General features: G+C 43.8%; 1 protein-coding gene across 3 annotated transcripts in view; it reads left to right on the plus strand.

The window, feature by feature from the left end:
* The window catches only part of PACS1 (phosphofurin acidic cluster sorting protein 1), a 654,711-nt gene that overhangs the window by 525,236 nt on the left and 102,372 nt on the right, over positions 1-27,103 (plus strand). For all 3 annotated transcript variants that reach the window (XM_073605164.1, XM_073605165.1, XM_073605166.1), the window contains 2 exons: positions 6,936-6,978; positions 7,110-7,245. In XM_073605164.1, the coding sequence (XP_073461265.1) occupies positions 6,936-6,978; positions 7,110-7,245 (179 nt within the window). The remainder of the gene's footprint in view (positions 1-6,935; positions 6,979-7,109; positions 7,246-27,103) is intronic.

The following is a 27,103-nucleotide window of genomic DNA, read 5'->3' on the forward strand; positions in this document are numbered from 1 at the left end:
ATATAAGTGAATATATATCAAGAAAACAAAAAACTATTTGTGTTGTGCTGGTTAGAGTCCAAAGTAATGAATGTCCCAACATTACAAATAAAAACATTTGGAGACTTGACATAACGAAGTGTATCCACAACTGATGAATGGCATGCTTACCAGGTAGTAAGCCAAAATAGACAGGTGGCTTAACCCAGCCTGGGCCTTGGTACGTGCCAGTCACAGTAAGGTGTAACAGTAATCCGCTTGAACGGCGGGTGTATGTTGAAGAGTTAACCCAAAAAAAAATAATATATAACATAGCGTAATACTGACACAAAAAATTATTAAATAAATTTAAGATAGGCATAGCACTCACTTTGTGAAGTATAGAAAAGTACATATAAAACACCCAGTGGTGTTTTCCAATCACCAACACCATACAGAGAGCCTCCTTACCAAAATGGCAGATAATTAGTGCAAAATCCCAACAGGTATGTGAAACATCAGCCAGTGAAGAAATCGATAAGTGCACCAGCACCACACACAGGGCCTGCTTACCAGATGGCAGACTCAAAAAGCAGGTAACCAAACGAACGGCTAAACTCAAGCTGGATGAGATAAGACTATTGGATAGATGGATCGACCTTACAGCTTTGACCCGAAGACTCCATTACTCACGATGAGTGTAGCACCAATCCCAAAGGAATGAAATAGTGCCAATAGCGTAATAATGTTTATACTAACTTATTTGTATATAAAAAACACAAACGAACTTGCAACAGTAGGCACAACGATAGTAGGTGGTAGGTAAAAATGAAGCCGGCCGGCAACAAACAAACAAATCTCCCGTCCTCCTCAATGGGGCGACGTGGTGACATCAGCACGTACCTCCCAGATGCGTTTCGTCATAAAATGACATTTTCAATGGGAACCCCATTGAAAATGTCATTCTATGACGAAACGCGTTGTGCCTACTGTTGCAAGTTCGATTGTGTTTTTTATATACAAATAAATTAGTATAAACGTTATTACGCTATTTGCACTATTTCATTCCTTTGGGATTGGTCCTACACTCATCGTGTGAGTAATGGAGTCTTCGGGTCAAAGCTGTAAGGTCGATCCATCCATCCAATAGTCTCATCTCATCCAGCTGGAGTTTTTCTGGTCGTTTAGTTACCTGCTTTTTGAGTCTGCCATCTGGTAAGCAGGCCCTGTGTGTGGTGCTGGTGCACTTATCGATTTCTTCACTGGCTGATGTTTCACATACCTGTTGGGATTTTGCACTAATTATCTGCCATTTGGTAAGGAGGCTCTCTGTATGGTGTTGGTGATTGGAATTTTCACCACTGGGTGTTTTATATGCACTTTTCTATACTTCACAATGTTAGTGCTATTCCTATCTTAAATTTAATAATTTTTTGTCAGTATTACGCTATGTTATATATTATTTTTTGGGGTTAACTCTTCAACGTACACCTGCCGTTCAAGCGGATTACTGTTACACCTTACTGTGACTGGCTCGTACCAAGGCCCAGGCTGGGTTAAGCCACCTGTCTATTTTGGCTTACTATCTGGTAAGCATGGCATTCATCAGTTGTGGATACACTTCCTTATGTCAAGTCACCGAATGTTTTTATTTGTAATGTTGGGACATTCATTATTTTGGACTTTAACCAGCACAACACATAAATAGTTTTTTGTTTTCTTGATATATATTCACTTATATTTCACATTTTTTTTTTAATATCATATCTACATAGATTATTTCAATTTATTAGGGTAATTTTTATCCCAATCAATAATTTTGATACTAATTTCTCAGCACGGCTTCTCTGTTTCTTATTTCTTTTTTACTCTTGCAGGCCCAGTCCTGCATCCAGCTCTTACTGCAATTACAGTATATCAAACTGGATCAGAACATTATACAATTAACATAACCCTGTATTCCAGGATTCTTTTTTAACAGAGCATTTTCGGCAATTGCCTTCTGCTTTGCTTTTTTTAGGTGGATGTCCTAGAACCTGTCATGAGCAAAATTTCCAGAGTGCGCAGAATTTTGTGGCTAAAAGCCTTTTCATGTAAAACTTCAGTTTGGAAAGGCACTTGACCAATTGATAAGATGTCACAGGAGAGAAGGTTTTGCTTCTACAGTGGAAGATTTCAAAACCTCTTTCCTCAGGCGCATCTAAATTTGAAATAAATGCAGAGCACCTAGTTGCTCTACCCAGGCTTTGACTTCCAAACAATAGAGTTCAACACTCTACTTTCACCGTTTTCTTATCTTAAATCAACCAAAATTAGCCCAATGGCCATAGGATGGTTTAGGGCACTGAGCAAATCTTATCGTCTCAGAGTCTCAGAGTAGTTGTGCCAGTACCTCCACAAGATGTGTTCAAAGGTTTTTACTCAAACCTGTTCATGGCACCAGAGAGCCCAGCAGGGGCATTCATCTTATTCTGGAGGTAAAAAAAAAATCCCTCAACAAATATCTTCACATTCCAAAATTTCATATGAAAACCACAAGGTCAGTTATTGCTTCTCTGAGTCAAGAGGAATACCTAGCATCTGTAGACATCCAAGATGCCTATCTGCAGATCATTATTTATACTGCTCTTCAGCCATTTCTGCGGTTTGAAGTGGTAGACAGTTACTTCCAAATTTCTGCTCTGCCTTTTGGCCTATCCTGTGCTCCAAGAGTATTCACAAAGGTCTTAGCACCTCTTCTTCTCAGAACTCAGGCAATCCAAGTCTCTCGAAGAATTCATCTCCTCCCAGCTATCGGAAAATGTCTATAGGATAATTCAGATGCTTCAGGCCTTTGGTTGGGTGATCAGTAGAGATGGGCTGAACACACACCACATGCACCAGAACTCCTAAACATAGCACAATCGGACCTGAACGCCGAACCACATTGAAATCTGTGGAACTTGAAAATCAAAAGTTCCCATTTTGAAGGCTTATAGGCAAATTATTGGCCATAAAAAAGGTATGGGGGGCCTGGGTACTGCCCTAGGGGAAATGTACAATGCAAAAAAAAAAAAACTTTTAAAAAAGATTGTTTTTAAAGGAACAGTGATTTTAATCATCCCTATAGTGAAACAATAAGAATGAAAAATTCCTTTAAATATAGTGTCTGGGAGGTCCCCTTAGTCTGCCTGTAAAATGGTGCATCTGTACTGTGTATATAACCTCATGCAGCAAAACTGACATTTTTAAAGTAAAAAAATGACATTTAAATTGCCGGCAATACAATACCATTGCCAGCAATAGAAAAATGTAAAAATAAAAAAAAAGGCGTGGGGTCCCCCCCCAATCCAGATTTTAGGGGTAACCCCATGGCATGGAGCCCGGGTCACCCTCACCAAAGCGCCTTGTCCCCATCACTCTTCCCAACAACCCTGGGCTGTGGTTGTGGGGGTCTGCAGGCAGGGGGCTTGTTGGAATCTGGAAGATCCCACCCCTCTTATGTGAAAGAGTATGGGGCGGATGGTGGTTAGCATTCGTCACAGGCTGTCATTTTTTTTTTTTTTTCAGGTCCGACACCCCGCCCCCCCATCCTGATCTATACCAGGCCACATGCCCTCAACGTGGGGGGAGGGGTGCTTTGGGGCACGTTGATGGGACCTAGGGCCTCTTCCTCCTGACAACCCTGGGCTGTAGGGCCCCCAGATCCCGCACCCCCCCAAATAACAATGGATATTGGTCAGATCAGTGAAAGGTTAGGCCAACATCCCAACATAATTGGAAAAAAGAGCAAAGGTTCCCCACTACGGGACTTTTTAGGCCTATACTTGTCAAAATACAGCACTGTTATACTTCTGTTAAAAGTATATAAATACAAATTTTATTGAGAACAATAGTTAAAAGAAATCAAGCTGATGACATGAAGTATGAACAGTAGACAATGTTATACATGAACCAATACTGTACACTGTCAATACAAGACAAGTTATAATCCAACAATGGTCTGTACGGTGGAAGTCCCTTATGCAACACCCAACGCGTTTCAGGATCTTATCCCTTCATCAGGGTGTGAAGCAGATCAGGAAGGAAACACTTATACTGTTCAATGTACAGATAACAGCCAAGGAATTTAAAAACTTGTAGCAGTATCCATCCGAGTACCAGAGGAGTAGTGAGGTCCTGTGTCCCCACCCTGGAACAGAATGGCAGGGATAGGCCAGGAACAGGCCAGGGGACAGGCCGAAAATTCCCATGCAGGGTATCTGAAGAAAATCAGCACAGTGCTTGCCCTGGGATGAGAAAGGAGAGATGCGTCCAATGTCTAAAGTGTAACCCTTTACAATACATTGTACTCTTACTCATTCACCAAAAAAAGTGTCAATAAGGAAAAAAAAAAAGTTTTTGACTACTTTATTAAAAAAAAAAAAAAAAAAATGTCCCCCCGATATAGATCCATCGTCCGTTATGACGCCACAGGTTCTCCATAAGAATTTTAGACCCTTTTGGTAGCCTCCTTTGCAGCTGTGTCATTCTCCAAATTCCTTTTGAGACCTCCCCAACAAAGCACTTTGTCGAATTGGAATAAGCATACGCCTTCTCTCGACCTGCTTATACGCTCATCCAGCCAACCAAAAAATCCCCTAACTTAGTGGATATCCAGCCCAGTCTTGTCATTGGGGAGATCCTTCCTTCCATCCATATTGGAAATGAATAACAATAGATGCCATTCTTTCAGGCTGGAGAGGAGTTTTCAGTCCCTTACTGTACAGGGTATACACTGCTGTGGCCTGCATAAACCACTAAAGGAGTCTTGTATTCCTGAAGGAAGCAAACAAGCCAGATCATCTCATGAATATTAACTCACTGTTTCGTGATGTCTTCAGTCCACATCCCAGGAGTGAACAGGAAAGTGGACTATCTCAGCTGCCACCACCTGGATCATATGGAGTGGGCCCTAAAACCCCCCCTCCCCTAACATCATCTTCGGGCTAATGGGTCAGGATTGGGGGACCCCAGATGTAGACATTCTGACCCCTGGATTCATCAACTAACTACCATAGTTTGAGGCCAGAGCCAAGGTTCCTCTAGCGCTGGGCTCGGATGCCTTTATAACCCCCTGGTCTCATTTCAGGCTAATCTTTTGCCTTCCCTCCAATGAAAATTCTACCTTGTACTCTCAACAAGATAAGATAAAGCAAGAAAAAGTTTATTCTAATTACACCACATTGGCCCAGAAGGACTGTTTTTTTTTTTTTCTCACTCTGCAAGGTAATGTCATAATGTGCTAGTATGCACCACATATTAGCACATTATGTAAAACTTACCCTAAAACAAAGCTTTTCCAGCGCGGAGATGTCAGAGGTGTAGGCGCTGTGACTGGCTGGAGCCGCTAAGATGTCACTCCCGCGCATGCGCGTGGGGGCCGCCGGTTACGGCACAGGGCTCTGAAGGAACGGCACGGGTGTTCTTTTAGAGCGCATGTGCCAGTGATGTCACTGGCTGCATGTACACTAAATGTCTCCTAAACAGTGCCCGTTTTAGGAAATGTTTACACTACCTATAGGTAAAAGTTAGTGATGAAAGTTTACTTCCACTTTAAGCATTCTGAAAAGACAGGTCCCGGCTTTGTCCATTCTGTTTCAAAAGCCTCTAGCGTCCCTTTTGCTTGTCAAAACTTTCATTCAAGTGTATCTCGCATCGGGCCCCCATTACAGCACCCTGTTCTCCCATGTATCCCTTTCGCCTACAAAGTGTCTTTTTTGGTAGTTATTTTTCAGATGTGTCAGAGTAAGCAGCTCTCTCCTGTAGGGGGGGGATTTCCTCTATTTTTATAGTGACAAGGTAGTCTTACACTTGAGACCATCCTTTTGTCTTTAGATGGTATCACATTTCCACCTCACTGAAGACATAGATTTACCATCCTTAGACTTGCCTCCAAAGCATTTCCTGGACATAGTTGGAGCCAGTAGAGTCTACCTGAAATCAACAGCTTCCATCAGGAAGACTGATTCTCTATTTTTCCTCTTCTCAGAGCCTCACAAAGGACATCCTGATTTAAACGCTACTATCACATGATGAATAAAAACACTCATCATCAGAGCTTACACTCTAAAAGACAAATCTCCTCCTGTGCTCTTATATGCTCATTCCACCAGATTGATGGGAGTTTCCTGAGCTTTCCAGTGCTGCATCTCTGTAACCAGCTTTTGCAGACAAAGCTGTCTTATGCCCAAGACCATCTTTTCTTCCGAAGGTGATATCAGTCTTCCACGATAATGAGGACATAGTCCTACCATCCGTATGCCTTGGAAAAGTATTCTAAGTAGGGTAAGAATACATGACAAGTGGGTGTGTCCTCAAAAGCTCACCAGTGTCCAAGCCTATAATACAGGGTCTATGCATACTTTGTCTGTTTCCTACACAGTACTTCAAGTTATGGAATTTACAGGTAATTCAAAATTCCCTTTTTTCACATGCAGCCAGCAAGTGGGTCTTTTTAATATCTGCCAGGTTCTTCTTGGTGCCTCCTCTAGAAAATCAAACAAAAAAAAAACTGAATATTTGTTTAGAGTTCAACAGCTCAAGCTCAAATTTACACATACACGTTAGTCAAAGAAGTGACTTATCTCTATTGGATGGCTTCATCTTAGGTTTCAGTGAGAGAAATATGGAAAGAAGTACAACAAAATTTGCAAAGAGGCTTTTATCTTTTTTCTCTGAAAGTCTAACTCCTGTTGTATGTTTGTTAGTTTTTTGAGTAATTATTTTACAGCGATAGCACATCCTTTAAGCAATTTGTGTTATTAGGTCACTTTTCTTTATAAAATGTATCCTTAATTTTCGTTTTGAAATTATGCTTCACAATTTCACCCTTTTCTCCTTTTGCTCTTGTTAATAAAGACCTTTGTGTTGAGACTTTTCCCTTATCTCCTTGACTCACCCTGTTCCTTTTCCTTTGGGGTCCCCTTCCTCTCATTGCCCATCATGTCCCTCTGCAGGTGGTGAAAGTCGGACTGGTGGAGACGTCCCCCCCAAACACTGGTATGTTAGGAAGAAATGCTCCCTAACCTGTACCCATCCCTCCAATCCTAACCTAAACCCTTTTGTCTTTCCCTCCTTAAACATAAAGTTCTTCCTCACTCTCTCATTCTTTTTTGATCTTTTTGTCTCAGATGCTGAAGATTCGATTTCTATAGCTGTTGGATTGCCATCTACTTCTCCTCCCTCTTCAACTGGGATTCCTCGTGATACTTCAGCAACACCTCCATCCTCTCCATCACTCAGTGCTGCGTTACAGGGAAACACAGGGTGAGAAATGTGTTACTAAAAGATGGGATTAATTGTACCAGCAACAGAAATGCCGCACACCAAGATGCAGAATTATCTTCCTTTATTAAAATAGCCAGCAGGAACAAGTTCTATTCTGACATGTTTCACACTAGCCACAGCACTTTCTCAAAGGATGGTCATTGTTTGAGAAAACATCGTGCCTAGTACTAAACACATTAGAATAGAACTTGTTCCTGCTGTTATTTTAATAAAGGATGATTATTTTGCATCTTGGTATGTGGCATTCCTGTTGCTGGTACAATTGATTGCTTTGGTGGAGACCAACCAAGCCAGTACCTGAGATACGTTTGTGGAGTGGATCCTGATCTTGCCTGGAGCAGCATGTAAAACATTTGTCATAAGAGATGGGATGGTTCTAACTGTATTAACACAAATGCATTTTAGGAGAAAAGTAAACCTAAGTTATCTAATTTTTAGATAACATCCCGTCGCCCTTTTTGAAGCCTTTTTCCAGCCAAAATGTGGTTTTGGTTGGTATGGGAGAAAGTCTGTCAGGTTTTTATTGCCATCTGTTTTCTTTTTGGTGAGAGTCCACCTCACTTCCTGTTTGTGTTCACAACAGGAAAGGAGATTTACAAAAGTAGTAATAAAACACCCGATCTCGCCTTTCGGACTTAAAACCTGTTATCTTAATCATATAGTACAGGACACACGCAGAGTATTCATACCCCATGGGTTATAGGTGTGTACCTTTAGATGATTGGACACTGGCAAAGCTTTAGAGGCACATCTCCTAGGCACCCCCCCTATAACCTTACCCTACTCCACAAATCTGTAGTTTTAGCTTGCGTCTGAAGGTGATGGAGCTTTGCTCCTTCAAAGAGAAAATCACCCTTAGCTTAACCAGTTTATTATTTTTCTTGTATTCTTTTATCTTCGGATTCTTCAATCAACCCCTCACGGTCTTCCAATGTAAACATAAAAGCAGTGAATCGGGATCAGCGCAACCTCGATAAAACCTTGGGAGCCATACCCTGACCCCACACTGTGGGGATAGCCTGTTATGTTGCTTTGGGCACTGGGTCCTGCATGGGTGCTCACTTTGGCCCAACACATGATTTCAGCCACTGGGTGCTGTACAGGGCCAGGGCCATGGTCCATTGCTATGGAACCCAGTCCCTAATGACCCCATTGGGTGTATGCCCACCATGATGGGTGAAGCCTAGACTTTATACTGTATATAGTCCATCATGGACAGGTAAGACCAGGTCACACTGTATCTCTGATTGGCACTGTAAAAACATGTTTGAAATGTATTCCCTTCACAGTCACAGTGTACACTTTTCAAACTTGGTGCTAAATTCAACCATTCTGAGCTTGGTCTCAGGTTAATGATCAGGTGTTACATCACCCCACTGTCGCTCACTTTACCGCTACTTCGGCCTAAATCACTTATAAGGTACTCGGCTTCTTCTTCCTGTTCTTTTGTCACAAGAATTGCTACAGTACAAGTCTACACCTGGGTTACAGCATACTCCTTCTGAACACACTTGCCCTATCCTCCACCCCCTATTCCATGAGTACCCCACAGGGGAATGCTCTCACTTGTACCAAGTGAAAGGGAGCCAATACAAAATTGTAGGCAAACATTCACTCTGCCAAAGGCCTACAATACACTCAGCCTCAGAGTGGCGATGCATCACTTGCACCACAGCAGGATCTGGCTTTAACACCGATCTTGGCATCAGATTCTAGCTCATTTTCAGGCATGCAACAAGTGGCCTATTTGGTCGCAGTTCTTCAGAGAAATGAAGATCTTTAACCACTTGACCTCCAGAAGATTTACCCCCTTAACCACATCAATACAGGGCACTTTCACCCCCTTCCTGCCCAAGCCAATTTTCAGCTTTCAGCACTGTCGCATTTTGAATGACAATTGCGCGGTCATGCTACACTGCACCCTAATGAAATTTTCCCCTTTCGTCTTTCAGGACAGCCACCATGAGAGATAGTCTCCTCCTCTTCCTCTAGGAAACACTGCGCCAGCCCATAAATTCTTACTTCCCCCTGCCAGACCTCAGTATTAGTGTTTCCTCCGGTGGGGAGACACTGTGCAAGGAGCCAGGCCATTCAGTCAGGGTGACTGCGGCTGTTTATATTTTTTGGAGCCTGTAATGGGAGCAGGGGTTTCCTAGGGCATAGGGGGGACTTACCCCTAGTTCTGTTGCCACCACTTCCTAGCCGAGTGCGGCTTCAGGTTGGGGGGACTCCCTATCGCAGCTACAGGGCTGCAGCAGGCAGGCGCTCACCTTCCCTGTATTCCATACAGACCGCTCTCTTTTTTTCTTGTTTTTGGAACTAGGCGGGCCGGACGACGGGCGACGTCATTTCCGGCGGAAGGGCGAGTGCTTGCCTTTGACCCACGACTTCCGGTTCCGGGTCGCGGCGCTAATAGGGAAGCCAGGCACAGGCTGGAGACGAGTCTGGGATGCGCACAGGCAGCGTGGGACTCGGTAGTAGCAACCACCTCCAAGTCATGTCGGAAGCAGATGCTCAACCAACGGACACTACCTCCAGCCTTCCTAAGGTAAGAGTGCCCTGGGGAAGAGTACTCTTTATCTAGGATTGTTCCTCCATGTATAGTTCCTGTCATGGAGGGGCAGACACCCTGGGTGGTCAGGGGAGGGAGGCTCAGATCCCCACATATTAAGGAGGGTCTTGTGCACTCCCAGGGTTGTATCCTTGTTTTTTTTTGGAAAAAAAAAAAAAAAAGTGACAAAATGTTTTTTTCTTTTCATGTATTTCAGAAAGCTACAGAGAAGTCTAGGTCTGCACATAGCTCTAAGAAGAGGTGTGCCTCTTGCAGGGACACTTTAGGGGAAACATGGACAAAGGTCTTGTGTAGGGAGTGCATAGACTCCCTTGTTAAGGAGAGGGACTCTGAACAGGGGTCAGGACTTGCAGCCTCGGTTAAAGAGCTTTCGTCCACCTTCTCTTCATTTAAAGCCTTATTTGAAAGGTTTCAGCCTCCCTTTAGTCCAGTCCCCCAGGATACAACCTCGCCTCAGGCTCAGGGCTCTGCTTCTACCCAACCTGCAACTTCAGTTAGGGCAGTGGAAGCTCCAGGGCCCTCCGGAGTGGAACAAAGACAACCAGACAGTTCCTCCTCCGATTCCCAGGATGGTTCAGAGGGAGAGGACCTGGACGGGGAGTCCAGGAAATCCTCCAGATATAAGTTATCCCTGGAAGAGGTAGAGGACCTCTTAGGGGCTATTTATACAACCCTCGGTATTCAGGAAGACAGGAAACCCCTGACCCTTCATGACCAAATGTACAAGGGTTTAGGGGAACCAAGGAAGAAAGTTTTTCCAGTACATGAGGTACTGGTTGAAACTATTAAAAAGGAGTGGCAGGATCCCGAAAGGAAACCCTTTTTTTCTAGATCCTTAAAAAGGAGATTTCCATTCTCGGATGATCCTACATCTATCTGGAATAAAAGTCCCAAGTTAGATGCTGCCTTCTCCCAGGTTTCCAGACACACAGACCTGGCTTTTGAGGACATGGGGGCCCTGGTGGATGTCATGGATAAGAGAATAGACTCTCTTCTCAAAAAGACTTGGGATTCAACAATTGGTAATTTAAAACCATTCTATCTTCTTTCCCTACGATTCTGCGGGGTATCGCCTACATAGCTGATGCCTCGGCAGAATCAGTCCGTATGTCGGCCAGATCAGCGGCTCTGGCCAATTCGGCCAGGAGAGCCCTCTGGCTAAAAACTTGGCCAGGCGATAGCGCCTCTAAGGCCAAGTTGTGCGGCATACCGTTAACGGGAGACCTTCTCTTCGGCCCAGGGTTAGAGACCGTCTTGGACCGCACAGCAGACAGGAAGAAATCCTTCCCAGTTAAGCGGAAAACCCCTTCACAGACAAAGAAGGGGTTTCGTCCGCAAAAGCGTAAAGAAATTCCAAAGCCGGAAGGGCAAAAGAAATTCTGGGGTCAGAAGAAGGGCAGGGGAGGGGCGATTTTTCGCCCTCCTGAACAGCCCCGTAAAAACCAATGACTCCCCAACCAGGGTGGGGGGAAGACTGGGGGCCTTCCTCCCACAGTGGGAAGCAATATCCCCCAATCGCTTTATCCTAGGGATTATAAGAAGGGGGTACCATATCGAATTCACAAATCCTCCTCCACGGAGATTTCTTGACACGCACCTACCCAGGTGTACGGCAAAAGCCGAGGCTCTGTTGGAAGCATTAAGAGATCTGGTAGATCAAAATGTGGTTCTCAGAGTTCCAAAGACCGAGGAGGGAGAGGGTTTCTATTCACACATCTTCGTAGTGAAGAAACCCACAGGGAAATTCAGATTGATTCTGAATTTAAAGCCCCTGAACAGGTCAGTGACGTACAGGAGATTCCGTATGGAAACAATTTTCACAGTCAGAGCCCTGTTGCCCCGCAACTGCTTTATGGTATCTCTGGATCTAAGGGACGCGTATCTACACGTTCCTATTACAGAAGCCTCGCAGAGGTTTCTTCGGCTAGCGGTAAATGTAGGTGGAACAACGGTACATCTACAGTTTCAGGCGCTGCCTTTCGGGCTATCCTCCTCGCCCCGCATTTTCACCAAGGTCTTGGCGGAGGTGATGGCCTTTCTTCGACTCCAGGGAATATCAGTGATAGCATACCTGGACGACCTGCTCCTGTTTGCACCATGTCCACTGCAGTTAGTCAGAGATCTAGAACTAACAAAGAGAGTTCTTACAGGTGTAGGGTGGCTAATGAACTTGGAGAAATCCAGTTTGATTCCCTCTCAGCGCATCACGTACCTAGGCTATCTGTTGGACTCAACGCTACTGAGAGTGTTTCTTCCAGCAGAAAAAGTACAAAAACAGGACAGGGCAGTGGCTGTTCTCCAGTGCAGCAGTCAGGTCTCCATAAGAGTTCTGATGTCGGTCCTGGGACTATTAACCGCTACCCTCCCAGCAGTGCAATGGGCAGGTCTGCACTTTCGTCCCTTGCAGTCCTTTGTCTTAAGGGTGTGGGATCACAGTCAGAAAGATCTGGACACCTTGGTACAGGTTCCACCCCAAGTAAAGAGATCCCTCTGGTGGTGGAGGAGGGTCTCAAACTTGTCGCAGGGTCGTCTGTGGTTCATCCTAGTTTCTCAGGTGGTAACCACAGACGCAAGCGGCAAGGGTTGGGGGGCGCATCTGGGTTCCCTTTTAGCACAGGGCACCTGGGAGGGCGACGAACTAAGAAGGTCGTCCAATTGGAAGGAGCTGAGGGCAATCGGGCTAGCACTCAGGTTCTTCAAGGAGGAGCTACGGGGCCACCATGTTCAGGTGCGGTCGGACAACTCGTCCGCCGTGGCCTATGTAAACAAACAGGGCGGCACGAGAAGCGGAGTCCTGTCGGCCTTAGCATCAGACATTCTGAACTGGGCCGAGACTCACACTCTCTCACTCTCAGCAGTCTTCCTGAGAGGAGAAAAGAATGTGATAGCAGATTTTCTCAGCCGAACCAAACTGAGAGAGGGCGATTGGATCCTCAACCAGGAGGTTTTCAATCTCATTTCAGAGAAATGGGGTCCTCCAGAAGTAGATCTGTTCGCGTCAAGAAGCAACGCGAAAGCCCCTTGTTTTTTCTCCCTAAACAGAGGGGAGGGAGCGCGAGGGGTCGACGCATTGATCCAGAACTGGCATTTCAGAATCTGCTATGCCTTCCCGCCCCCAGCATTATTACCGGCAGTTCTCAGGAAGTTCCAGATGGAAAACACGTCCCTGATTCTAGTAGCACCACATTGGCCAAAGAGGGCTTGGTTCTCAGTACTCAAGCAACTAGCGGTCGAACCTCCCTTATTCCTGCCACCTCGAGAGGATCTCCTCTCACAGGGCCCAGTCCTCTGTCCACAGGTTCACCAATGGCAGTTAGCGGCCTGGCTACTGAGGAGGGTATGCTAAGAGCTAGGGGTTTTTCTGAGAAATTAATCTCCACCCTCCTCAACAGCAGGAAGAAGGAAACACGCCAGATTTATAAAAAGGTCTGGGTACGTTTCAATGAATGGTGTGCAGAAGGCTCCTTTGCGGTACACAGTCCCACAACTGTGTTGGAATTCCTTCAGTGCGGGGCAGATAGGGGTTTATCCATAAGTACCCTTAAAGGTCAGGTATCAGCACTCAGTGCTTATTTAGAAAAGCATCTGGCCACCAACCCTTGGGTGGTCAGATTCTTTAAGGCTCTGTCTAGACAAAGACCGGTCCAGGGCCCTCCCTTTCCCAAGTGGGACCTATCTTTAGTTTTACAGGGCCTGACGGGAACCCCCTTTGAACCTTTAGAGGAATGTCAACTAAAGGATCTTACGTTAAAAACAGTTTTTTTGGTAGCAGTGACAACTGCCAGGAGAGTCAGCGAGATTGAGGCCTTATCTGTTAGACCTCCTTTTTGCGTTATTTTTCCAGATCGGATCATCTTCAAGACTGATCCAGCATTTTTACCTAAGGTTGCTTCTGGTTTTCACAGAAGTCAGGAGGTAGTTCTACCCTCATTTTGTCCCACCCCTCGGGGGAAAGGGAATTAAAATTTCATTTGTTGGACGTAAGGAGATGTATCCTTCAGTACCTAGAGCTGACCAAGAGGTTTAGAAAGTCAGACTCTTTATTTATTTTGTTTTCTGGGGCCAGAAAAGGATGCAAAGCGTCTCGACGCACTATTGCCAGATGGCTCAGAGTAGCCATTGGCCAGGCCTATACATTAGCAGGGAAAGAAATCCCAATGGGTATAAGGGCACACTCTACTAGAGCTATGGCAGCTTCTCAGGCAGAGAAGGCTGGAGCGACACCAGAGCAGATATGCAGGGCTGCAACATGGTCCAGTTATTCCACTTTCGTTAAGCACTACAGAGTGGACCTGGTGTCGGCTAGTGAGCAAGCCTTTGGGCGAAAGGTGTTGCAAGCTGTAGTCCCACCCTAACTGGTAAGTGCTCGTTCATCCTCTCATGGTGGCTGTCCTGAAAGACGAAAGGGGAAAATTAAAGTTACCTACCGGTAACGTCTTTTCCAGTAGTCTTTCAGGACAGCCCTAGTTACCCACCCGAAATTTTGGGGTGTCTTATAAAAGACCAGAACGCAGCATGATAATGATATGGAATAGTATGTTATTAATGTGTTCTTGTGTCTCCCCAGCTGACCGGAGGTAATCTTGGAATATACTGAGGTCTGGCAGGGGGAAGTAAGAATTTATGGGCTGGCGCAGTGTTTCCTAGAGGAAGAGGAGGAGACTATCTCTCATGGTGGCTGTCCTGAAAGACTACTGGAAAAGACGTTACCGGTACGTAACTTTAATTTTTATAATTTTTTTCCCCACAAATAGAGCTTTCTTTTGGTGGTATTTAATTGCCTCTGCGGTTTTTATTTATTGCGCTATAAACAAAAGAAGAGGGACAAGTTTGAAAAAACACAATATTTTTTACTTTTTGCTATAATAAATATCCAATTTTTTTTTTAAACACATTTTTTCCTCAGTTTGGGCCGATATGTATTCTTCTATGTATTTTTGGTAAAAAAATAATTTGCAATAAGCGTATATTGGTTGGTTTGTGTAAAAGTTATAGCGGACATCTCGGCCGCCGGGCACGCGCATCGGGTCCCCAGTGACTAGTGGCTCAGGAAGGCGATCACGTCATATGACGTCCGCCCAGAACGAGAGCTGCCTCATTCCACCGTCATATGACAGTGGGCGGGCAGCTAGTGGTTATTGACCTGACCACTTTTTGCAATACGGCACTACGTTACTTTAACTGACAATTGCACGGTCATCAATCCTGTACCAATATAAAATTTATGTAATTTGTTTCCCACAAATAGAGCTTTCTTTTGGTGGTATTCGATCACCACTGCATTTTTTTCTTTGTGCTTTAAACGAAAAAAAGGTCAATTTTGAAAAACAAAAAAAATAATAATTTTTTCTTTCCGCTATAAAACCTATCCAATAGAAAATGTAAAAAATCTAATTTCTTCATAAATGTAAGCCAATATGTATTCTGCTACAAAAAAATCCCAATACGTGTATATGGATTGGTTTACGTGAACGTTATAGCATCTACAAACTATGGTATATATTTATGGAGTTTTTATTTATTTTTATTTTTTTATACTGGTAATGGCGGTGATCAGCGACCTTATAGCGGGACTGCGATATTATGGTGGACAATCAGACATTAACTGACACTTTGCGGGAACCGGTGACATTAATACAGTAATTTGTGCTAAAAGTCACTGTACTAATGACACTGGCTGGGAAGGGGTTAAAAATCTAGGATGATCAAAGGGTTAACTGTGTGCTTAACCAGTGTTTTTGTGACGTGTGTGCTGCTTTAACTAGGGGAAGATATGGAATTTATTCCCTGCTTTGCAGGGGCACAAAATCCATCCCTTACCCCCTGTCAGAACGAAGATCTGCCTTGTTTACATGGGCAGATCTCCGTTCTGTGAGTTTTACTGATGATTGGCAAGTGCCGAGGAACATCCAGTGCCCGACACCTGCAGATCGGCTTCTAGTGGCCTGCCGTCAGTGTGTGCTTGCCCCCTGTAGGTGGAAGTGCAGAATACATATACAGTATGTGATCCTGCACAGGAGGGCCACCCTTCAAAATCCCCATTCATGAACAGATAGTATTTTCTGGATCACTCCAGAAAGGATTTTGTTTTCCCCAAAACTTTGCTGAACCCTATCCAGTGGAAAGCGTTTGCAAAGAACTGGGCTATTCCTGTGGTTGATCCTGACTCTGTCCTAAACAAACATCTTACTGTAGATTCCTACTGTAGATTTTGCAGACAAAAAGTTGAGATGCTCATCAAGGGTCTTTCCTCTTGCGGATCCATCCCCGCCACCAGCTATCACTGCCATTTCAGAATGTCAAACTGCTGCTAACTGGCCTAAGAACAACCAACGTGACCATGTGTTTCAGGATTGTTCTGTTAGAGATGAATTGCCTTCTGTTCTGCTTTTTTGTGTGAATGTCCTAGAACATGTCATGAGACAAATTTCCAGAATGGCTCTAATCTCTATTCATATGTGCAGAGTTTTATGGCTGAAAGCTTTGGCAACTGAGGCTGTCTGCAAAAGGCACCTCACATGTATGCCTTTCCAAGGAATACATCTGTTTGGTAAGGTACTTGACCAATTTAACAAAGAGGTCACAGCAGGGAAAGGTTCTATTTCCACAACGAAAAATCTGAAAAACCTCTTCTTCAGGAGCCCCTAGCTCCTCTAAACCCAGAGCAACTGGCTGCTCTGATTATGCTTCAACACTTAAACCAAAGTTCAGCCCTTCTTTTCAGCATAAAACTTAGCCCACAAAAGTCACCAAGACTTCCCCAAAGCCCTCTTCATAATGAAGGGGCTCCCTCTTTCCTGTTACAGCTTGCCACTCTTTGGATCACAGACGTCCCACTCCTGTGGACATCCACGATACCTACTGCACATTCCCACTTGGTTGAACTAGATGGACTCGTCTTTTTTCAACCAGAGTAAATGTTGTCATGCCTAAGTGTCACCCCTGGGGGCTGTATAGAGCACGTACCTTCTCATGCTTTCCTCAGAGATCACGCTGTATCAGGAAGCAGCAGGCTATTTTCCTTTGGCGAGCAGCTCAGACCTCCGGTGAGTTTGGGGGGGTTTGCTTCCACCAGACATCCCCCACCTGGGGTAAGCTCTCCCCCTCTTCACAGGAAAGGGTAGAGCTAAAACGATCGGCGTTGCCGTTTTCTTCCTCCACCCCTGCATGGCGGTGGTTCTCAGGTTTCCTCCTCGCATCTCTCCCTCATACACAAGCCGATCCCGTTGGATCGGAGGTCCGCGCTTGCGCGGGAAAGCTCTCATTTGAAAAAGAGAGGAGGGGGGGCACGATGCGAGGAGGGAGCGGGGCTTAGCGCGACATTGACATCCTCCAATGTCCAGCGTGGGAGTATCTTTTAAAAAAACTCCATTTATGCTGACTGCAAGTTGTCTCAGGGTCACAAGAGCAAAGAGGGGCATGAAAGAGGTTTGGTGACGCAGGCATTCCTATTTTTACACATTTACTATTCGCATCAGGCTGAGCATTAATAGCAGCAGCAGTGGCTGAACTATTGCTCAAGCAGTGGATGAGATCCTTCTGGTAGTACCTCTGCTTTTGTGCATCGGGCTATGGTCGGAAGGGGGGCTAGAAACCCCAAAAGAGGGCTAAAGGGATCTTCCTCAAGCTCTGAAAGCCTAAAACTTCTCTGCAATGGCATCCTCCCCTGAGAGGGGGTGGCTGGTCAGAGTGAGCCTGCAGGGGCCATGGAATGTTTGCAACTGTTTACAACACTGCAGCCCCTGCCTATATTGCTAAAAAGTTTTTTTCTCAGCCATGATAGGATGATGAAAAGATTAGCGACTTTAATCGCATCCCAGATTGGGATAAAATGTGACAGATTCCATTCCATTACCCTAGGTCCCTCAAACTGAGGATCTGGGGGCAGGAGAAGATGTTTTCTCTCAGAGGACCGTGAACAGGCTGAGGACTCCTCTTCTGAGGGGTCATATGCTGAAGATCAGCTTCACATTGTGGGTGCAATTTCTTACTGAATTGGTCCGCTCCACATTTTATGCTACCCTTAACGGAGTGTCCTTTTCTTGTTTTGGGTTCGCTAAAGCCTCAAAGCTGTGCATACCTTTCCTGTCCATTAATTGTTGGGAAAGTTCATGTATTCTGAGTGGGATCACCCAGATAAGCATTTTTTCCCTCCTAAAAAGTTTTTCACACTTTATCCTATGGAGGAAAAAACTTTCTAAAGGTGGAAGATACCAGCAATTGACGCTGCTATATCTTCTGATTAAAAGTTTGACTTGTCCGGCAGACAATGCTCAAATACTTAGGGATCCAACAGATAGAGTTGGAATTCCTATTAAAAAATATATATATATATTGTTTTCCTGTCAGGTTGAGTGTCCCAGCCTGTGCTGTCAGTAATTGGTATAAGTCAAATCCTTGAGAGACCAGTTTTAAACAGGTGCTCAAAGTTATCCCTGTTCAGCAGGCCCAGGTTCTGGCAAGCTCCTAGTAGCTTTATGTTGGCAATAGACGCTATGAGAGATTCTATTTTCAGGCCTTGCGCCTTTCTCTGGGCTGGTACATATGTATAGAATACTATGGTTGAAAAATTGGTCAGCCGAAGTGTCATATATTTAAAAAAAAAAAAACTCCTGGCTGGTTTACCTTTTTGCGGTGAACAGCTGTTTGGGATATCTTGGATAATTCATCCAAAGAATTTCTAGTGGAAAGGTACCCCTTTGCCATTTAAGAAAAGGAGTAAATGTATTTAATTTAAACACGCTCCTCCAGTTCCAAGGGCATCAGCCTCCAGGCAGTCACGACGGCTTCCGTCATCAAGTTCAAGAGGTAATCCTCAGGGACAAAAGAAACCTACGAACAAGATACTAAAGCCTCCTTATGAGAGGGTGCCCCCTTTCGCTTGGGGGGAAAAGACTGAAAGATCGATGTCAAACCCATTTTGGATCTCTGGAATCTAAACCGGTTCCTGAATATCCGCTCTTTTTCGCATGGAGTCAATCCAATCAGTTGTCTCCATCTTACAAGGAGGAGAACTTTTTACATCTATCGACGCCAAGGGTGCATACCTCCATGGGCATATTTCCCCCGCTCACTAGGAATATTTACTTTTTAAGGTAGAAAATCTTAATTTTCAGTTTGTAGCTCTACTTTCGGTCTAGCTACAGCACCTTAAGTGTTTACAAAGGTTTTGGCTCCTCCTTTAGCCAGACTAAGAGCCCAAGATATAACGATTATAGTTTACCTAGACGATCGGCTCTTGATAGACCAGTCGGTAGCCCGCTTAGACCAAAGTATGGTCACCACATTTAACTACCTGGAATACCTAGGTTGGATTCTCAACCTAGAGAAATCTTTCTTAAAACCATTAAAGAGATTAAAATACTTGGGTCTGTTCACCCAGAAAAGGGTATTCTTGCCCCAGGCAAAGATCAGCGCCATAAAGGAACTGATTAAAGTGGTCGAGGCAAGATGAATCATCCTATTCAGCTTGCACGAGGGAAAGATGGTGGCTTCATTCGAGGCCGTTCCTTATGCACAGTTTCATTTGAGACTGCTGCAAAACGGTATCTTATCGGCTTGGAACAAGGGGGTTCAAGCTCTAGATTTTCCAATGTGGCTGACTCCAAAGGTGCGCCGGAGCCTCAGTTTATGGTTAACAACCAAAAAACTGCAAAGGGAAAAATCCTTCCTACAGTTACCTGGGAAGTGGTAACAACATACGCCAACCTTTTTTAGGTTTGGGAGCAGTCCTGAAAGAGATAACTGTCCAAGAGAAGTGGTTCAGATCAGAAATGACCTTGCCCATTAACATTCTACAGATTCGGGCAGAGCGCTTGGTCCTGAGGGCCTGGACGTTTAATTTGCGGAGCTGTCCTGTCAGGGTCCAATCTGACAATGCCACAGCAGTGGCCTATATCAATCACCAAGGGGGCACAAGAAGTTGTGCGGCCCAGAGAGAGGTGAATCATATCCTATCTTGGGCAGAAAACAATGTACCTTGCCTATTGGCAGTTTTTCATTCTAGGAATAGAAAATTGGCAGGCAGTCTATTTAAGTCGCCAGCAGTTGTTCCCAGGAGAATGGTTCCTTCACCCCGATATCATCTGACAATAGGTCAAAGATGGGGGATTCCAGACGTAGATCTGTTTGCGTCCAGGTTCAACCCAAGGTAAGTATAGTAGCAAGTCCTAGTTGCAATCACCCAATAAGAGGATAATATGCGAGCGGTCTAAACTACGTGGCATGTTCATCAATGCCAGGAGCCTGACGGATAAGATGGGTGAACTAGAGATACTGTTGTACGTGGAGGATTTGGATTTTGTGGGAATTTCAAAGACCTGGTTCAACAGCTTTCATGATTGGCTGGCAAACATTCTAGGGTATACCCTTTATTGCAAGGATAGAGAGGGTAAAAAAGGGGGAGGGGTATGCCTATATATCAAGAATAATGTACAAGTGAATGTGAGAGATGGCATCACTAAGGGAGCTAGGGAGGAGGTGGAATCCTCATGGGTAGAGCTCCAAAGGGATGAAGCTAGGGGGAAAATAATACTGGGAGTATGCTATAGGCCCCCTAACCTGAGGGAGGAAGGGAAGGCAGATCTCCTATCACAATTTGGATTATCAGCAAGGATGGGAAGTGTTATCATAATGGGGGTTTTTAACTATCCAGACATAGACTGGGCCGAGGGAACCACACATTCATCTAAGGCTCGCCAGTTCCTAAATTGTCTTGCAGGACAATTTTATGGGTCAGATGGTAGACGCACCAACTAGAAATAAAGCGTTACTGGATCTACTGATTACCAACAATACAGACCTGATCACGGATGTGGAAATACGGGGCAATTTAGGTAACAGCAATCACAGGTCAATTGGCTTCAGTATAAATCACACAAATAGGAAACATAAGGGGAATACAAAGACACTCAATTTAAAAGGAGCCAACTTCACTAAACTACAAACCTTGCTAGAAGGCATAAATTGGGACAAAATTTTAGGAACAAAGAACACGGAGGAGAGATGGGTTTGCTTTAAGAGCATATTAAATAAAGGCATTATCCAATGCATCCCATTGGGTAATAAATTTAAAAGAGCGAACAAAAGTCCTGGATGGCTTAAAGGGGGGTTCCGGACGCAATTTTTTTTTTAAGTCAGCAGCTACAAACACTGTAGCTGTTGACTTTTAATAAGAACACTTACCTGTCCAGCGATGTCGACCCCTCCGTCCATCGGATCGGCCGCCGGTGCCTCCACCCTAACTAAGGGAAAACTGGCAGTGGAGCCTTGCAGCTTCACTGCCTGTTTCCTACTGCACGCGAGTCGCGCGGCGCTTTGTGAATGACCCCGTTGTTTCCTAGGACACACACAGTTCCCAGAAGGCAACAGGGCCACTCGCCAAAGAGGAGGAAGTGCCACGGAATAGGAAAAGGCAGATTGGAAGACTGCCTAGCAACAGGGGTTTCAGGTGAGAAAAAAGAAAAGGGGGCAAGAGGAGGCCTCCTAAAAAAGATGGTCCGCTCAAGAACAAACTGTTGTGAACCTGAAAAAACTTTATTGTGTCAATTTACTAAATAGAAACATAATCCACTAACCATGTATATTTAAAAAATAGGGCAAAGGAAGTCCTATTGTGTGCTGGTGGCCACCACAGACATTACACATACATCAAAATTTCATGCACTCCCACTCATCAAATTAATGTCACTGAAGACCCGGGTCTGTACAATTTTCATGGGATTCCAGAGCAAGGAGATGGCTTCATGAATAATAGACATTCGGTCCTTCTAGGATAAAGTGCAAGTGCTGGTGAAAAACAAGGGTCCCATACAGATGTGAGCCAATAGCTGATTGGGCATATATGTGTGTCAACCGACAAGGAGAACAGGGGGGAAGAGCGTCCTGATTGATTAGTGAACGACTGCAACTCCAAGGGGGGGAGGAGGAGGAATGGTGGAGAAGGAGCAGCCTCACATGTATAGCATTGAAGATAGACGGAGGATAGCCATAGATAAAGTGCCTCCTATATGTAAGGGTACATTTTTAGCTCACCGTCTGACGTCTTCAGTAAAGTCAAGGGCTGCTGATGACCGCACTCATGTGGGTAAAAGACACGTTCATGCGGCATATAAGTTTATTGTAGACGTGAGCTGTTACTTCCAGGTATCCTCCAGCAAGATGTGCGGTGAGTCACAAGGTTCAAACATACTGACATTTCATACCTAGTAGATTAAGCAGTCATAGGGAACACTCAGAGTCAATGTTCACCACAAAGGCTCCGTCTGATGTCCAAGATCAGGTTGAGATAGTTAAAATGTTCACATCCAATTTCGGGAATATCCTTGTTGATGTGTGAAAGTCTGTGTGCCACCTGCACATAAGTCAGATGCTGAGCGCTTTCGCTTGTTTCCAAGCTTCCTCAGAGCTAGTGTGGTATCAGTAGCTGAGTGTTTAAATAGCCTTGTGGCTAATGTTCCATTTCCTTTTCCTTATAATCAGCACCTGAATACCCTGGCCTGACCTTAATTACAATCACCAAAATGTGCCAAACACACTCATACACACATCTATACAGACAAACCATTAATGGTAATGGATATATAGGGATTCAATCTGATCGGCTTGTGTATGTGATCAGATTTGAATATTACATCTCCCACCATATATCATAAGATAAGAAAGGACTTGTCAAACAGTTACTATTAATACACAGGACCCACGATCAGGAAGTGCTGCCTTGTTGATCAAGCCTGTGCATAAGTGGCCGTGTATTAAACAACAGTGGGATGATGATGATAATATCATATAAGGGTGAGAGGGAACAGTCTATTGTTCCAATTAAATTAAATTGCATCTCACATACAAGAAATAATAGATAAATAAATCATCAGTCAAAAGGTAAATATCCCCGCAGTTAGTTCACGGCCACATAGTGGACAGAAAAAAAAAAAAAAAAAAAATTGGAACAATAAAAGTAAAAAACGCAGCAAGCTTTGATTCTGAATAAAATGAATTACAGCTACATCCTGTGTATTGTCATCACTACATGAGATAGGGATATTATTGCTGGTAAAGTCGCACATAATGACTAAATATAGAGTGATTCCAAATGGTCTAAAAGTGCAGTTACGTTTGAACATTCCAGTGTCCCTATCCCCACATAGGGCAACAATAAAGTATATTGTGCAGGTTATTATTTTAAATATGAATGTCCATAGTGAAAGACATTACAGCTTTAATCTACTCAGTTAGTATATAACCTGTTGATTAACATGAACTGAAATGAGATAAAATCGCAGATGACCATTTCTTATAAATTGCATCTCACACACTAGGTATTATCATCCATGTGGTAGTCAAGGATATAATTATAGATCAAATTGCATACAATCTATTTTTCTTAAAAATTATTATCGGTCAACAGTCAGGAGAAGATGTGGATCCCCAAGCCAATCAGGCTTCGGACAAGAGCAATTAGATTATTTCTTATTGAATCATTGTTCCAAAAAAGGGGACAAATTGAATTCATTATTTAACCCAGAAGGCTGCATACTGTTTAAATAGAAGATCCACATCTTCTCCTTCTGATATAGGATCTTATCGAAATCTCCACGTCTATAAGGTAAGTTAAGTCTGTATATACCCTTGACCTTAAGGCCATCTGGTTTGCCCTCATGTTTTTCTAGGAAATGCAATGACAGGGGCCGGTCATCATCCTTGTTGAGGATACTCTGGATGTGTTCGCCAGTCCTGATTTTTAGTTCTCTTTTGGTTTTACCAACATAAATAAGGCCACACGGGCAAGTCAACATGTAAATTACCCGTGTGGTTGTACAGTTAATAAAACTGTTGATTCTAAACCGTCTTTTATTGTCAGAACTGGCGAACACATCCGTCCTGTCCACATACCTACACACAGGGCATCTGCCACAACTGTACATACCTCTCAAGGGTGGAAGGTCAGTAAGCCAGCTGCGTTTTTTAGGGCGGGTATACTCAGAATGTTGTAAATAACTACTTCCAATTTCTTGGGACATATTACAAACAAATTAGAGGCACATCGATGGGTGCCCCATGGGCCCCATCATACGCATGCCTGCATCTGGGCTTTTGGGAATCTGAATGTGTGTACCCCTCGTCGATGTACCTCAGCCACTGTCGCCTGTGGCTGAGGTACATCGATGATGTTATTATGATCTGGGATGGCCTGCCATCTGAATTGACACAATTCATAGAGGAACTTAATGACAATGATCGTAACATCAAGTTAACATATACATATGACGCCAATGAACTGTCGTTTTTGGACCTCACTGTGTTTGTAAAGGATGATAAGATACATACAAAAACCTTTCGAAAAGACACAGCGGCAAATACTTTGCTGCTGGCGTCTAGCCATCATCCCACATCCCTAAAACGGGGTATCCCCGTGGGACAGTTCCTCCGCGCAAGAAGGAACTGCTCAGAGGAAGGGGATTTCCATAGAGAAATGCATGATTTACATGGGAGATTTCGCGACAGGGGCTATTCGCACACATGTATTAGACGTGCTAAAAAAAGAGCACTGCAGACAAATAGATCGTCCTTGTTGATGAACTCCACCAAAGAAAAGAGAAAAACCTCAGATCACCCTCCCCTAAGAATTATTACCAAATTTGGTACCCAGTGGGACCAAATTAAAGAAATTTTGGGCCGTCATTGGCATATCCTGTCTGAGGCTCCCATCTTGGGAAGACTTGTCAGCCAAAAACCCCTGCTCACTGCTCGTAGAGCAACCAATCTGAGGGACCGCTTGGTGCATTCTGAGTATACCCGCCCTAAAAAACGCAGCTGGCTTACTGACCTTCCACCCTTGAGAGGTATGTACAGTTGTGGCAGATGCCCTGTGTGTAGGTATGTGGACAGGACGGATGTGTTCGCCAGTTCTGACAATAAAAGACGGTTTAGAATCAACAGTTTTATTAACTGTACAACCACACGGGTAATTTACATGTTGACTTGCCCGTGTGGCCTTATTTATGTTGGTAAAACCAAAAGAGAACTAAAAATCAGGACTGGCGAACACATCCAGAGTATCCTCAACAAGGATGATGACCGGCCCCTGTCATTGCATTTCCTAGAAAAACATGAGGGCAAACCAGATGGCCTTAAGGTCAAGGGTATATACAGACTTAACTTACCTTATAGACGTGGAGATTTCGATAAGATCCTATATCAGAAGGAGAAGATGTGGATCTTCTATTTAAACAGTATGCAGCCTTCTGGGTTAAATAATGAATTCAATTTGTCCCCTTTTTTGGAACAATGATTCAATAAGAAATAATCTAATTGCTCTTGTCCGAAGCCTGATTGGCTTGGGGATCCACATCTTCTCCTGACTGTTGACCGATAATAATTTTTAAGAAAAATAGATTGTATGCAATTTGATCTATAATTATATCCTTGACTACCACATGGATGATAATACCTAGTGTGTGAGATGCAATTTATAAGAAATGGTCATCTGCGATTTTATCTCATTTCAGTTCATGTTAATCAACAGGTTATATACTAACTGAGTAGATTAAAGCTGTAATGTCTTTCACTATGGACATTCATATTTAAAATAATAACCTGCACAATATACTTTATTGTTGCCCTATGTGGGGATAGGGACACTGGAATGTTCAAACGTAACTGCACTTTTAGACCATTTGGAATCACTCTATATTTAGTCATTATGTGCGACTTTACCAGCAATAATATCCCTATCTCATGTAGTGATGACAATACACAGGATGTAGCTGTAATTCATTTTATTCAGAATCAAAGCTTGCTGCGTTTTTTACTTTTATTGTTCCAATTTTTTTTTTTTTTTTTTTTTTTTTCTGTCCACTATGTGGCCGTGAACTAACTGCGGGGATATTTACCTTTTGACTGATGATTTATTTATCTATTATTTCTTGTATGTGAGATGCAATTTAATTTAATTGGAACAATAGACTGTTCCCTCTCACCCTTATATGATATTATCATCATCATCCCACTGTTGTTTAATACACGGCCACTTATGCACAGGCTTGATCAACAAGGCAGCACTTCCTGATCGTGGGTCCTGTGTATTAATAGTAACTGTTTGACAAGTCCTTTCTTATCTTATGATATATGGTGGGAGATGTAATATTCAAATCTGATCACATACACAAGCCGATCAGATTGAATCCCTATATATCCATTACCATTAATGGTTTGTCTGTATAGATGTGTGTATGAGTGTGTTTGGCACATTTTGGTGATTGTAATTAAGGTCAGGCCAGGGTATTCAGGTGCTGATTATAAGGAAAAGGAAATGGAACATTAGCCACAAGGCTATTTAAACACTCAGCTACTGATACCACACTAGCTCTGAGGAAGCTTGGAAACAAGCGAAAGCGCTCAGCATCTGACTTATGTGCAGGTGGCACACAGACTTTCACACATCAACAAGGATATTCCCGAAATTGGATGTGAACATTTTAACTATCTCAACCTGATCTTGGACATCAGACGGAGCCTTTGTGGTGAACATTGACTCTGAGTGTTCCCTATGACTGCTTAATCTACTAGGTATGAAATGTCAGTATGTTTGAACCTTGTGACTCACCGCACATCTTGCTGGAGGATACCTGGAAGTAACAGCTCACGTCTACAATAAACTTATATGCCGCATGAACGTGTCTTTTACCCACATGAGTGCGGTCATCAGCAGCCCTTGACTTTACTGAAGACGTCAGACGGTGAGCTAAAAATGTACCCTTACATATAGGAGGCACTTTATCTATGGCTATCCTCCGTCTATCTTCAATGCTATACATGTGAGGCTGCTCCTTCTCCACCATTCCTCCTCCTCCCCCCCTTGGAGTTGCAGTCGTTCACTAATCAATCAGGACGCTCTTCCCCCCTGTTCTCCTTGTCGGTTGACACACATATATGCCCAATCAGCTATTGGCTCACATCTGTATGGGACCCTTGTTTTTCACCAGCACTTGCACTTTATCCTAGAAGGACCGAATGTCTATTATTCATGAAGCCATCTCCTTGCTCTGGAATCCCATGAAAATTGTACAGACCCGGGTCTTCAGTGACATTAATTTGATGAGTGGGAGTGCATGAAATTTTGATGTATGTGTAATGTCTGTGGTGGCCACCAGCACACAATAGGACTTCCTTTGCCCTATTTTTTAAATATACATGGTTAGTGGATTATGTTTCTATTTAGTAAATTGACACAATAAAGTTTTTTCAGGTTCACAACAGTTTGTTCTT

This window comes from Aquarana catesbeiana, linkage group LG11 (genome assembly GCF_042186555.1).
Source record: "Aquarana catesbeiana isolate 2022-GZ linkage group LG11, ASM4218655v1, whole genome shotgun sequence".
NCBI lineage: Eukaryota > Metazoa > Chordata > Amphibia > Anura > Ranidae > Aquarana > Aquarana catesbeiana.